Raw genomic sequence first — 14949 nt, forward strand, 5'->3', positions numbered from 1 at the left:
ACCAGGCAAGACCCCAGGTGCAGGCTGTGTAAAGATGCCCCAGAGACAATCCAGCACATAACAGCAGGGTGCAAGATGCTAGCAGGCAAGGCATACATGGAACGCCATAACCAAGTGGCCGGCATAGTGTACAGGAACATCTGTGCCGAGTATAACCTGGAAGTCCCGAGGTCAAAATGGGAAATGCCCCCAAGGGTGGTGGAGAATGACCGAGCTAAGATCCTGTGGGACTTCCAGATACAGACGGACAAAATGGTGGTGGCTAACCAACCGGACATAGTGGTGCTAGACAAACAGAAGAAGACGGCCGTAGTGATCGATGTAGCGGTTCCGAATGACAGCAATATCAGGAAGAAGGAACACGAGTAGCTGGAGAAATATCAAGGGCTCAGAGAAGAGCTGGAGAGGATGTGGAGGGTGAAGGTGACGGTGGTCCCCGTGGTAATCGGAGCACTCGGTGCAGTGACTCCCGAGCTATATATATATATATATATATGTATATATGTATATATATATATATATGTATATGTGTGTGTGTGTGTGTGTGTGTATATATATATATATATATATATATATATATACGTGTGTATGTATGTATGTATGTATGACACGCGTCATAGAGGACCTCACACGAGCTGCCAACAACAACAACAGCAGCAGCTCTGTCACTGAAGGTCATTTAAGAAGACCAAACTGTCCACAGAACTGCACAGAAAGTTTTATCTCTGTGCTATTATTGAGAGTGTTCTAACATACAACAATACAGCACAGCGGCTGAGAGGTAACCCTCCAGAGAGTCATAGGCACATCACAGAAAATCACTGAACTCCCTCTGTCCACACTGAGTGACATCTTAAGGACACACTGCCTCCATAAAACCACCTACAGCCTGAAAAATGGAACTCATCCCTCTCATCAACTGTTCTTTCTGCTGCCATTGAAAATATTCTACAGATCCTCCAGAGCCCACACTACAAGGCTGAAAATATCACTTGAGCTTCTGAGCTTCCCAGTCCCCTGAGCCACGGTCGCCCCCAGTAAACTGAGTTAACAGAGATGTACAGCTGTGTGGCATCTGCAGAGGAATGAAAACTCACTATACCTGTGGATAACCGTGGTCTCTACACGTGTGGCAGCTTTTAATTGTACCTAGATTAAAAGTGCACTAGACTCTCACTATACTCAAAAGGACTGTAGATCAAAGCCCTGAGCCTCCTGTAGCTTCATAGATTAGATTAGGTTGGTTAGCCTGCTGGCAATGCACCATTGTACACAATGTAGAGGGTGGGCCATTTATATGGATACACCGTAATAACATGGGAATGGTTGGTGATATTAAAGTCCTGTTTGTGGCACATTAGTATATGTGAGGGGCAAACTCCTCAAGATGGGTGGTGGCCATTTAGAAGTCGGCCATCTTGGATACAACTTTTGTTTTTTCAATAGGAAGAGGGCGATGTGACACATCAAACTTATTGGTAATGTCACAAGAAAAACAATGGTGTGCTTGGTTTCAACGTAACTTTATTCTTTCATGAGTTATTTACAAGTTTCTCTTTGTTCACAGCCATTGACATGTCGAAGAGGTTAACACGTGAGGAGCGAAATTGTGTTGATATCTGGTGAACGCAGTAACTGGGTCATTGCAGCAGATTGCAAGACACCCTATGAGACCACCCATCTCCCATGCTACAGTTAGCAAACTGTTTCCTAAGTTTCGTGAAACTGGTTGAGTGTTGGATTGGTCAAAATGCGGACGCAAGAAAACTGTCACTAATGAAGAAACATCAGTGGCTGTCCTAGCTTCATTCAGCAAGAGCCCACAGCGTAGCACTCGCTGCATGTCACTGGAGAGTGGCATTAGTCGAACATCCCTTCGGCGGATATTAGCTACTCACAAATGGCACCCTTACAAACTCCAGCTACTGCAGCATCTCAACGAGGATTACCCAGATCAGCACAGAATTTGCAGAATGGGCAAAACAAAAATTGGAACAGGACCCTCAGTTCACGCAGAAGATTTTGTTCAGTGATGAGGTAAACTTTTATGTGAATGGTGTTAACAAACAAAACCACCGCTATTGGTCTGACACTAACCCACATTGGATGGATCCTCCAAGACTGTTGGAACAACAAAAGTGATGGTTTGGTGTGGTATATGGGGTACAACGATAGTGGGTCCATTCTTCATCAATGGAAACCTCAAGGCCACTGGATATTTGAAATCGCTACATGATGATGTGTTTCCTACTTTATGCACTGAAGCTGGCACGTTCCCTGAGTTTTTCCAGCAAGATGGTGCACCACCACATTATGGGTGCCAGGTCCGAGCATTCCTAGATGAACAGTTTCCTGGAAAGTGGATTGGTCGTCGTGGGCCAGTTGAATGGCCCCCAAGGTCTCCCGATCTGACCCCCTTAGACTTTTACCTTTGGGATCATCTGAAGGCAATTGTCTGTTTATTTAGACATAAACAGTCATTGTACGATGGACCAAAATCTGATGGTACTTTTCTCCATTCATAAATCCATCAACTTTAACAAGATCCACAGCATGATGGAACCGTGTTTTAAAAAAAGTCATTAAATCCTTCTCAGCTACCAGAGACCATTTCTGGTTCTGGAGAGGATCATCCTCAGCCACCTCTGACCTCTGGTGAGCATGCTACTGGGTCCCGTACATTTCGCTCATAGTATTGGCGTCCATGATATGGTCATCTAAATATACAGTGGCTTGCAAAAGTATTCGGCCCACTTGAACTTTCCCACATTTTGTCAGATTACAGCCACAAACATGAATCAGTTTTATTGGAATTCCACGTGAAAGACCAACACAAAGTGGTGCACACGTGAGAAGTGGAACGAAAATCAAATAAATAACTGCAAAGTGGGGTGTGCGTAATTATTCAGCCCCCTTTGGTCTGAGTGCAGTCAGTTGCACATAGACGTTGCCTGATGAGTGCTAATGACTAAATAGAGTGCACCTGTGTGTAATCTAATGTCAGTACAAATACAGCTGCTCTGTGACGGCCTCAGAGGTTGTCTAAGAGAATATTGGGAGCAACAACACCATGAAGTCCAAAGAACACACCAGACAGGTCAGGGATGAAGTTATTGAGAAATTTAAAGCAGGCTACAAAAAGATTTCCCAAGCCTTGAACATCCCACGGAGCACTGTTCAAGCCATCATTCAGAAATGGAAGGAGTATGGCACAACTGTAAACCTACCAAGACAAGGCCGTCCACCTAAACTCACAGGTCGAACAAGGAGCTGATCAGAAATGCAGCCAAGAGGCCCATGGTGACTCTGGACGAGCTGCAGAGATCTACAGCTCAGGTGGGGGAATCTATCCATAGGACAACTATTAGTGGTGCACTGCACAAAGTTGGCCTTTATGGAAGAGTGGCAAGAAGAAAGCCATTGTTAGCAGAAAACCATAAGAAGTCCCGTTTGCAGTTTGCCACAAGCCATGTGGGGGACACAGCAAACATGTGGGGGACACAGCAAACATGTGGGGGACACAGCAAACATGTGGGGGACACAGCAAACATGTGGGGGACACAGCAAACATGTGGAAGAAGCTGCTCTGGTCAGATGAGACCAAAATGGAACTTTTTGGCCAAAATGCAAAACCCTATGTGTGGAAAACTAACACTGCACATCACTCTGAACACACCATCCCCACTGTCAAATATGGTGGTGGCACCATCATGCTCTGGGGGGGCTTCTCTTCAGCAGGGACAGGGAAGCTGGTCAGAGTTGATGGGAAGATGGATGGAGCCAAATACAGGGCAACCTTGGAAGAAAACCTCTTGGAGTCTGCAAAAGACTTGAGACTGGGGCGGAGCTTCAGCTTCCAGCAGGACAACGACCCTAAACATAAAGCCAGGGCAACAATGGGATGGTTTAAAACAAAACATATCCATGTGTTAGAACGGCCCAGTCAAAGTCCAGATCTGAATCCAATCAAGAATCTGTGGCAAGATCTGAAAACTGCTGTTCACAAACGCTGTCCATCTAATCTGACTGAGCTGGAGCTGTTTCAAAGAAGAATGGGCAAAGATTTCAGTCTGTAGATGTGCAAAGCTGGTAGAGACAGACCCTAAAAGACTGGCAGCTGGTACTGCAGCAAAAGCTGGTTCTACAAAGTATTGACTCAGGGGCTGAATAATTACACACACCCCACTTTGCAGTTATTTATTTGTAAAAATGTTTGAATCATGTCTGATTTTCGTTCCACTTCTCACGTGTTCACCACTTTGTGTTGGTCTTTCCTGTTACCCATGTATTTTGGATTCCATAAGGATGTACTTAGTTTTTCACAGGACCACATGAAGTCCTTTGAAAACCTTCTTTTTGGCAAGACTGCGTGTTCTCTTATTAGCACGTGTGCTCCGTGCACAGCATTTAACAGTGAATGAAATTCTCATCTGTTAAACCCTGTATACTGTAGTAAAGTTTGACATTTATTTATTCTTATTTTTATATTGTATCTAGTTTTAATTAATGTTAATGTATCTGCATATGTTTATCAATATAAATCAATATAAAGCACCATAACCTTTTTTGTATATGAACTGGCACAAATCACTGCACATTTTGATTGACTGGTTGACTGACCAATTGTTTTATTTTGAATATGTAAATAGAAATAACAACAAGCAAGAAAATACATTGTAAATTCAAAACAACATAGAAAATAAAAATAAAGTTCCCACAAATACACCACAATATATATATACTTAAAAAAGGAGTAGAATGAAGTTTACATTATTTATTCCTGCCCACTGGTGGTGTCAGCATTACTTGGAAAAATCTAAAAGAGTTGAGTTTGTAACACATTAGTGCCCATAGTTTGGAAATATCCAAAGATGCTTTCTGCCAAAAGATCAAACCACTTTAACTTCCTAACAGTCTTTGAGGATCAAATTAATTATTACTGACATATCAAACACATTGCCTCTTGAATTTTGTAATTTACAAAAGCAGACAGCAAAGTCTGGGTGCCAAATTCCTCTTTCAATTAACAGGTGTTTTAGCCTTCAATGTCCTGTTTGTCAGTTCTCACTGTTGAGTTTTGCTGTTTTAATAGAAGCAGGTAGCTACAACAAATCTCCAGAATTAATACATGTCACACAGGTTTGATCATAACTGTTGTTGAGGTTTAAATTTATCATCTTAAATGCTTATATGTTGATTATATTGCTTTATATAAGAAAGGCCTAACTCTGAGTACACTCTGTGCCAAAAGTGTTGACAGGAGACGACATGGTGAAAGTGAAACCAACTAGGCTGTTTGATCGAAACTTAAAGTGTGGTGTGACGTAGAGAGCAAGTATATAAATAACTAGGCTTCCGTTTGTGCTTCAGACCTGGGGTTGTATGTATGTGTTCAGGTCTCCATATCCCGGATATGTGAAATTTAAGATCATTGTTTGAGTTTGACCACTCTGAGCCCCGTGTCTTTCTTGGCCATAAAGAATACAAAAGAACTGGGATTTAATACTGTGCTGCACTCACAAAAGGGGAGAATACAAAGACTAAGTCAGAGCAAACATGAACACCAGCAGCAACATGACTCTTTTAAAGACGCGTAGGATTCAGTATACCATGATCTGCTACAGGTTTCTTTGACTGGGCTTTAAATGTCAGTTTATTAGATCATTCTAACTTAGTTGTAACCTTAGACAACCAAGCATCTATTATATCTTTGTCCTTTTCTTCTTTTTTCTCTAACTCCACAGGTTTTTAACCTACTCATATTTGCTGTCCTTTAATGCCTGGTTGCTGCTGGCCCCCATTGTGCTGTGTTATGACTGGCAGGTCGGCAGCATTACGTTGGTGGAATCGCTGGGTGATGTGCGCAATGTGGCCACTATGCTGCTGGCTGTAGTGATGATTGCTTTATGTCTGCACTGCATCTTTTCACTGCAGGTAAGAACAGAAATGTAGTTCAAAAAGCTTCAGATCACATTTCCCATGATCTCTGCTGCCTCGTGAATCTTGTCTGCCCTCAAATGTGTCATTTAAAGGACATAAAGGTTTTTTAGGGATGAGTACAATAACCTCAGTTCTATCTGTATTTAAGAGCAGAAAATTGGAGGCCTTTATTTTTTTAAGACATTCCTGCAGTTTAACTACTGTAGTTTTCGGGTCATAAGCCGCTACTTTTTTCCCACACTGTGAACACTGCGGCTTATACTGACGTGCGGCTAATGCATATTTTTTTCAACCATAAGCAGCGTAATTTGTGTGTTACCGATACGTATACTTACAGGTAGCCGTGTTACAGGCGCTGTTCGAGGAAAAAAAGCATTTGCAGTATGTATTTTTGTATGTTACTATGTTTATGTTACCTTACGGATTAAATTAAACGGTAAAAATCCTCATGTGTAATATTTCTGCGTACAAAATTAATTTTCTTTCTAAAATTACAGCATGCGGCTTTTAATTAGGTGCGCTCTGTAGTCTGGGATTTACGGTAATTGGTGTGTGTTATCTGGCTTCATGGACAGATAGAGCTGGGTGTCATCTGCATAGCAGTGTAAATGTATGCTATGTCTTCTAATGATGCTGCCTAAGGGAAGCATGTATAATGTAAACAGAATTGGTCCTAGCACTGAACCCTGTGGAACTCCATAATTAACCTCAGTGTGTGAAGAGGACTCTCCATTTACATGCACAAACTGGAGTCTGTTAGATAGATATGATACAAACCACTGCAGCACAGTACCTGTAATACCTACAGCATGTTCTTATATATATTTTAAAGTAAAGGCTTTAAAACCAAGTTAGTACAAACGTCACTAATGTCACATAACTTTGCCAACAGTAATGTTTTAATGTTCTTCATTATTAAACATTTGCACATAAATAAGTGACATAATATTCAGTACTTTGAAAGTTTACTGTTCGGGCGCCCCTCTTCTGCCGTTTTTTTTCATATAAGTTGTTCTCAAACATTTTGTATTTAATTCAGTGGAATTTAAGTGACAGAGACAGTCCTACTTCACTGTCTGGAGAACAAGTCTGGTACAAACAACATGAATTCAAGTTCAAATGTTGTTTGACTGCTTTCAGAACTGCACGTGATCATTTGCAGCTAGCGGGTTGTTAATGTTAACTGCAGTAAACTGTACCCTCTAAGAATATATTTGCTCAATTAAAAGTTTGTCAGTTTAACTGTTACTTAGCTTCTATAGATGTACGGATAGGTATCAGTGGATTTATACTGACACTGAAGTAAACAGTGATGTTTCTCAGCAAGTCCTGAGGAAATCTTTTTTCCTCCAGTTTAAATTTGTGGATAACTGACATGCTGACAATGGAGCTAATCTTCAGGAGGTGATATGTTTCATGGGTTTTAAATTGTGTGTATTGTGTTTGTCTTGGTCGACGTTTGTTGACTTTTGGTCCCATTTCGTAGTAACTCAGCCTTACAGATATATTCTTCTCTTCCACCTCCTCAGATGGATGCAGTGGATTATGATCTGACACATCTGCTCTTCCTTTCTTTCACCCTTTGTCTATGCCTGTCTTCAGTGTTGATAAATAAATAGTCTGTTCTCAAGTGTATTTGATGTGTTATTGAGTAATGTACGTAGTTTTTCTGCCAAATGAATAAACCTTTCACACGTGGTGTTTGAAGCTTCTTCACTTGGAACTCTTTGGTTTGATTGGTTTGCTGTGACTGTGCTCACCTCTCTCTCTTTCCACAGAGGCGAGACAGCAGGGAGGTGTTGGTGGGATTGTTGTTTCTGGTGTTTCCCTTCATTCCTGCCAGTAACCTGTTCTTTAGGGTTGGATTTGTCGTGGCTGAAAGGGTTCTCTACATGCCGAGGTGAGTGCGTGTCATTAGTGATTACTAATTGCACAGCTCTACATCTGATGTTTGTTTGCTTTAAAAAAAACAATGATATCTTTTTGTGGAGATGGTTTGCCTTGGTCTAATAAATTACCTTTGACACAATGTGATATTCAATAATAATAATAATTATTATTATTATTGTTGTTATTATGATGATTATTATTACCTCTTAAGCATTATTTAGCTTTTCAAAAATAAGCCACAAAAAGCTCAATTAGAATTTGTATGTTAGGAAAACAAAAATAATAAATCACAGATTTAAGCTTTAGCCTTAATGTAAACATATTCTAGTATTTCTCATCTTACCTGACAAACCAAGTGCTCTGTCACGGGACCGAGTGGTCTGTACTGAACAACAATATTTTATTAGACTTAAGCTCTGTAAATGAAAACAAAGAGCTTGGCGCGGCCTGGAAAAGGTGGCCAGGGGAATGCAGAACTAGGGTGAGGAAACGGGGCCTGAGATGCAGACTGGAGCTGGGCAGGAAACAGTCATATTGCAGTAGGGGAAAAAGTGTTGAGAGGGGGGTGACGAGAATCCAGGGGAGCTTGATTGCCTGCAATTGGCTCCAAGTGTGCAGGAGCTGGAGGAGGTGGCCCTGTCCAGGGGTGGATCCCAGGTAGGTTCAGGAGCCTCATGGAAATTCCAGCCATGACATGCTCTTTGTCCTTCACCTGTATTCTTCTTTTTCTTCTGGCCTGTTAGTACTTTTTTCAGAAGAACTTTGAGTCCAAATGTTTTTTTTACTACTTTTCAGCTACCCGCTTGTTTTAGCCTCAGCATCGCGTTTTATTTTGCTTTAATTTATTTATTTATAAACCCCCTTTTCTGGATTCATCCTTGGACCATGGACAATAATTTAAGTTTCTTCAGTCAAAACCTTCTCCTTTCTTGTCTTAGTGGTGTAGGCTTCTCTCTTCAGTTTACTTCAAGGTAAACTTTTTTCCTTATATAGAGAAATTGGGTTGTGGCTGTATACAGCTAGTATGTACAGGGTGGGTCATTTATATGGATACACCATAATAATACGGGAATTGTTGGTGATATTAAAGTCCTGTTTGTGGCACATTAGTATATGTGAGGGGGCAAACTCCTCAAGATGGGTGGTGACCATCGTGGCCATTTAGAAGTCGGCCATCTTGGATACAACTTTTGTTTTTCCAATAGGAAGAGGGTCATGTGACACATCAAACTTATTGGTAATGTCACAAGAAAAACAATGGTGTGCTTGTTTCAACGTAACTTTTCTAAACCTCCCACTGCTTCCTTCCTCTTCTCTTTCTTCCTCCTTCACTGTCCTCTCGCAGCATGGGTTACTGTATCCTGGTGACTCATGGACTTGGTCGTCTGTGTTCGTCGGTCGGCCGTTGGGGCACCGCAGTTCTCAGTGTGTCCATGCTGCTACTGGTCCTGCTGTTCTCATGGAAGACTGTCCATCAGAACAATGTGTGGCTCTCCAGGGAGGCCCTGTTCCTGTAAGAGTTCCTGCGTACTTTAATCACAGTTATCAGCTCACACTGAAGTTTTAGATCAGCAGAGAGATCTACTCCATCAAAAGAGTGCAATCTGAAAATATAACGGATGACATACTAAGAAATCTAAGAAAACAGACTCCATGACTCCAGCTCTGCTGCAAGGTGAAACTACTCAGATAGTTCTAACATTGCTAGTTCATGTTTAACATCTTGAGTGAAAAGCTGAATATCTGCTTTATGTTTTAGAGCGGGGGGGGGGGACATCACCCTGGGTCACCACACCTGAGTCACATGATTAGTTCAAGACATGGCTGTATCTCAATTCAGGGTCTGCAGCCTTAATGGTCCACAAGGGTCGTGCACTCAAAGACCGCTAAGGTTGGAAGAGCGAGGCTTGTGAAACGGGACGGTCTAACCTTCCCCACGCTGCTCAGGTTGCCTAGCAACTATGACACCTGACACCAGCTGGAAACGTTTCAAACAGCTTTGTTTGACAGAAATGAAGAAAATCTTTTGTTCGTTTGTTTGTTTGTTTCTACACGAGCTTTGTCTGATTAGTTGAGTATCTGAGGTTGAGACCACAGGACTGTAAACATGATTGTTGGGCTTCACTTCTGTGCTGAACAGTCGTTTTAAGATTAGCTAGTAAATAACAATTAGCTGATGTTGTTCATGAGACTAAAGTCATCTTTCTTTCAGCTTAACGAGTGAACTGTCAGCTCGTTCAAACACACGTTAAAGTCCGTTTGGCTCGACACCACCGAACAGAGGCAGCAATATAACTTAGCTAACATTAACAGTGCAGTGAATCCTGCTTGTGCCATGATATTCAGGACTGCAAACCGAGCAGCATCACTGACTTTCAGCTTGTTGTGTTTGTGGATATATGACTGACTTTAATTATCCATGAAATCATCACATTCTCTGTAGGATTAAGGTCGACTATTGAACGGCGAATATTTTAAAGAAAAGGCTTTAAAACCAAGTTAGTACAAACTTCACTAATGTCACATAACTTTGCCGACATGTGGCCAACAGTAATGTTTTAATGTTCTTCATTATTAAACATTCACACATAAATAAGTGACATCATATTCAGTACTTACTTTTGACAGTTTACTCTTCTTCCGCTCCGCTTCAGCCGTCCGCCGTTTTTTTCCAGCAAAATTATCCACACCCACCGCCGCACTATGAAGTCTGGGATATGTTGGGCCATGGAGGATACACGGACCCATCCTTCAAATCCGGGGAAACGAAGGACGCATTTGAGGGCCGCATTTCGAGCAGCCTTTGAATTGGACAGCCTTCGTCGCGTTGCTGTGACGTAATCGGCCTTAAATGCGGCCTTTAAGGCTGCAGGCCCTGGATTGGGACACAACCATGTTGAGGTCATTTTTCCGTTTGAATCAACTGTGTTGGATCAAGGACACATCAGCCTGGTGTCCTGCACCAGGAATGAAGGTTACATATGCAGGACTAGGCAGGTTGCTCTAATGTTGTATCCAGTCACGATGCATATGCCAAAGACATCAGTATCTCTGAGTTATTTATTTATGACGTTTATTAAATTATAGGACCAGTGAGCTCCTAGAATTTAGCCACTGCTCAGTTACCACAGACTAGTGCTGTCACACAAACCAAATTTGCACATTTGCTCAGTTTGCATAGAACTTTCCTCAAAAAGTGGTTTTTTCCACATGCTCTTTTTCCTTATTGTAGTTCTGGTATCCAGACGCTGCCTCACAATGCCAAAGTCCACTACAACTATGCCAACTTCCTGAAAGACACCGGTCGGCACCCGGAGGCCATTCACCACTACACCACTGCCCTCAGGTATGTTTTTTTTGCACAAAACATACTTTTGCTTCTATGGAAGCGAGCAATGGACATTAGAGGAATACATAAGTACAGTACAAAACACACACAACCCATGCTGGATAAAGTGATACTAATGTGGACGGCTTTCCACTCTGCTGGCTTCACTTTCTAAACCAAGAAGCTTCCTCCATATTTTGTGTCGTCCATGGTCAAAACACATCTGATTTAGCCTCAACATTTTATGTATAAATTTATGAAGCAAATACTTTGTCAACTACCACAATTTACTTGAAAACATGATCTGTGTTGGTTTAAATGAAAAATAAAATGTAGCCAGATTTACAATCCCTCTCCTCACATATAAGGTCTTTAAGGCCTCGATAAACTGATCCGTGAGGCCAGTAATGTTGTGGGGATGGAGCTGGACTCCCTCAAGGTGGTGTCGGAGAGGCGGATGTTGTCCAAGATAAAGACAATGTTGGATAACACCTCCCACCCACTCCATGACATGCTGGTCAGTCACAGGAGCATGCTCAGTGAGAGACTGAGATTACCCATAATGCACCACTGAACGACACAGGAAATCATTCCTGCCTGTGGCTCCCTGTACAACTCCTCCACCTAACACACTGTTTTCTGCAACAGCTACACCCTTTTTGCACATGTTCTTTTTCAGCTATTTATTAATAAGTGACTTTTATGTATATATGCCTGTATATATTGTACTATTCTTAGTTAGTGTATTGTCTTTGTTAATGTTTGTTTATAATGGAGCACTCAGGGATCAATAAAGGATTCTGATTCTGAATAATCGGGCCCCATCTTATCTTAAAGACCTCATCGTACTGTGACACCCCAACAGACCGCGTTGCTCTTAGCTGGGTTGTTTACTTGTGGGTTTTAGGGTATTTAAAGTAGAATGGGAGGCGGAGCCTTCAGCTGTCAGGTGCCTCTCCTATGGATCCAGCTCCCAGTCCATGATTTGGGAGCCAGACACGTCTCTATTTTTACCATTAAACTTAAAACTTTTGACAAAGCATATAGTTAGGGCTGGTCCTAACTATATGCTGCTTTAGGCTTAGGCTGCTGGGGCTCCCAATAATGCAATTCTTATTAAATTCAGTTCAATTTTACTTACTGTATTTTCCGCACTATACGGTGCACTTAAAATCCTTTAATTTTCTCAAAAATTGACAGTGTGCCTTATAATCCGGTGCGCCTTAGGAGTAACATCGACAAATCAATAACTTCATTTGTATGAAAGTTTTGTCCTTTACATGAACGAGTATGTAGACGGCAGTCAGAGATATATGTACGTGTTTAACCATAGACGTGTTAAAAATATGCCTCATAAAAAGCTTCATGAGGGGATGAAACATGGCTTCAGAGCGTGTCATAAGATTAGTTTAAGATAAGATGTCATAAGATAAGTTTCAGGTAGGGCAAGTGTTGTTGACACATAAGACTATTATCAGTTAATTGGAGTGTGCTGTCCAGCATTCTCCAATGCTGTGATTATACAACATGTTCTTGATCACAGCATCCTCCTCTGCTCTCAGGTTATACCCCCGTCATGCCAGCGCCATGAATAATCTTGGCACTTTGACTCGCAGCCCAGAGGAGGCAGAGATGTACTACAGGAAAGCACTGGAAACCAACCCTCAGCACAACCGAGCTCTGTTCAACCTGGGAAACCTCTTTAAGTAAGAGATGCACAAACAACAAGGCTGAAACGTGACCACCATCATCACTGCTTTCTAATTTTGGTTTGAACGTTGAACCTTTGGGAACTTGAATTTATTTACTATGCCTTATTGTTCCATCAGCAACATTCAACTCCTGCTGGAAGCTGCTGTTTTCCCTCAGCTCTGAAAAGTTGAGTTCAGTTGAGTTTAGTTTTAAAACTGAACTCAGTATGTGGTAATTTTAGTTTTTTATTCTTAATAAATTTACAAGAATTTAATTTCAGAATAAGGCTGCAACATGACAAAATGTGGAACAAGTGAAACTCTTTGAGTAGATTTTGGATCCACTGCATGAAGAGTTGGTTGCTCCAGGATAAAAGACCTGAATGAGATTCTGTTAGCGATGGGCTGTCGTAAGCATGTAGTGCTTGTTTTATTGGATATGACTGCTGCATTCAACACATCATGACCTGCTGACGTCTCGACTACAGCATTGTGTAGGATTTTCCATCTTGGCGCTTTGGTGAATAAGATCATATCTCTCTAACAGGAACTTTTCTGTTAAGTTGGGTTCGTCCTCTGTGGCCCCTCTGCTATGGGGTGTACCGCAGGGATCTATTCCTGGGCCATTGCTGTTTTCATTGTGTCTCCTGCCACTGGGTGTGATCTTCCGAAAACACAAAATTTCATTTAATCTACGTGCTGACGATTGCCAGCTTTATCTACCTTTCAGTCACTCTGATAGCTCCTCGATTGGACTCCTGCTCGATCGTCTCATGTTTTGACATTTTAAAAAACGTAAAAGGGAAGCAATATTATTTGGTCCCAGTCGTTCCTCTGGTGTTGACTTTGCTGCTCTGACTCCTCACCTGAAGAGCTCGATTACTAATCTTGGGGTAAATGAGGTGGTGAAATCTTCATTCTATCACCGTTTGTCAAAGGTCAAGCCTTTTCCTTCTAGCCATGATTTGGAAACTGTCATCCATGCTTTCATAACCTCACGCTTGGATTACTGCAACTCCCTTTTGATAGGCGTTGCCTCGGGCTGTCACGCCTGCAGCTGGTGCAGAATGCTGCGACACAACTGGTAAAAGAAAATTTGAGCACATTACTCTGGTTCTGGCCTCTTTACACTGGCTTTGAACTGAATTTAGAATCTAATTTAAAATCCTCTCAGTGGTTTTAAATTCTTAGTTGGTCTGGCAGGGTATATTTGCCCTGTGCCCCCCCCCCCCCCCCCCCCCCCCCCCCCCGGTCAGATGAGCAGGTGTTGCTGTCAGTCCCTAAATCATGGCTGAAACTTAGAGGAGACCGAGCTTTCTCTATGGTGGCCGAAGCTTTGGAACGATCTTCCTCTTCACATCAGGCAGTCTACCTCAGTGGTTGTTTTTAAATCCAGCTTCACAGAGTCGTGGCTAACTGCGCTAACTCCGGACTCACGTAAACATGGATGGTTTTCATCTGATCCGGGCCGACAGAACAACGGAGAGTGGCAAGAAGAGAGGAGGGGGTCTGGCTGTGTTTGTGAACGATAGATGGTGTAACTCTGGGCATTTATCAAAGAGACGCTATGCTGTAAGGACAGTGAGCTGCTAGCGGTTAGCATGAGACTGTACCTTCTGTGTGTAAACTATGAAGGTTTACACGTGTCATTGTGACAGCTGTGTATGTCTCTCTGCTAACGCTGCAGCAGCCTGTGAGGTCCTGCACTCTGTAACCAGCAGACTCCAAACGCAGCACCCTCAGGCCCTTTTCCTGATCTCTGGGGACTTTAATCACATCTCCCTGTCCTCCACTCTCCCCACCTTCACCCAGTATGTCACCTGCTACACCAGAGGCAATAAAACATTGGACTTATTATATGCCAACACTAAGGAGGTATACAGCTCATCACCTCTCCCTCCCCTGGGGGGCTCAGATCACAACCTGGTTCATCTCCAGCCTGTGTATAAACCTCTACACAGAGAACCAGTTGTGAAACGCACAGTTAGGAAATAGTCGGCAGAGACTGAAGAGAGACTGAAGAGGGCCTGAGGGACTGTCTCCGTTCTACTGTGTGGGACAACCTCTGCAGCCCTTTGGAGGATGACCTCCGGCCATGGA

At 42.4% G+C, this 14949-nt stretch overlaps 1 protein-coding gene across 1 annotated transcript in view; it reads left to right on the plus strand.

Annotated features, from left to right (window-relative positions):
• Positions 1-14949, plus strand: part of tmtc1 (transmembrane O-mannosyltransferase targeting cadherins 1) — a 59721-nt gene that overhangs the window by 29243 nt on the left and 15529 nt on the right. The window contains exons 7-11 of the mRNA XM_087830374.1: positions 5745-5934; positions 7719-7840; positions 9176-9343; positions 11063-11176; positions 12721-12864. Of these exons, the coding sequence (XP_087686500.1) occupies positions 5745-5934; positions 7719-7840; positions 9176-9343; positions 11063-11176; positions 12721-12864 (738 nt within the window). The remainder of the gene's footprint in view (positions 1-5744; positions 5935-7718; positions 7841-9175; positions 9344-11062; positions 11177-12720; positions 12865-14949) is intronic.

Source organism: Neolamprologus brichardi, chromosome 17, assembly GCF_056152115.1.
Source record: "Neolamprologus brichardi isolate AB-2024 chromosome 17, ASM5615211v1, whole genome shotgun sequence".
In the NCBI taxonomy this organism is placed as follows: Eukaryota; Metazoa; Chordata; class Actinopteri; order Cichliformes; family Cichlidae; genus Neolamprologus; species Neolamprologus brichardi.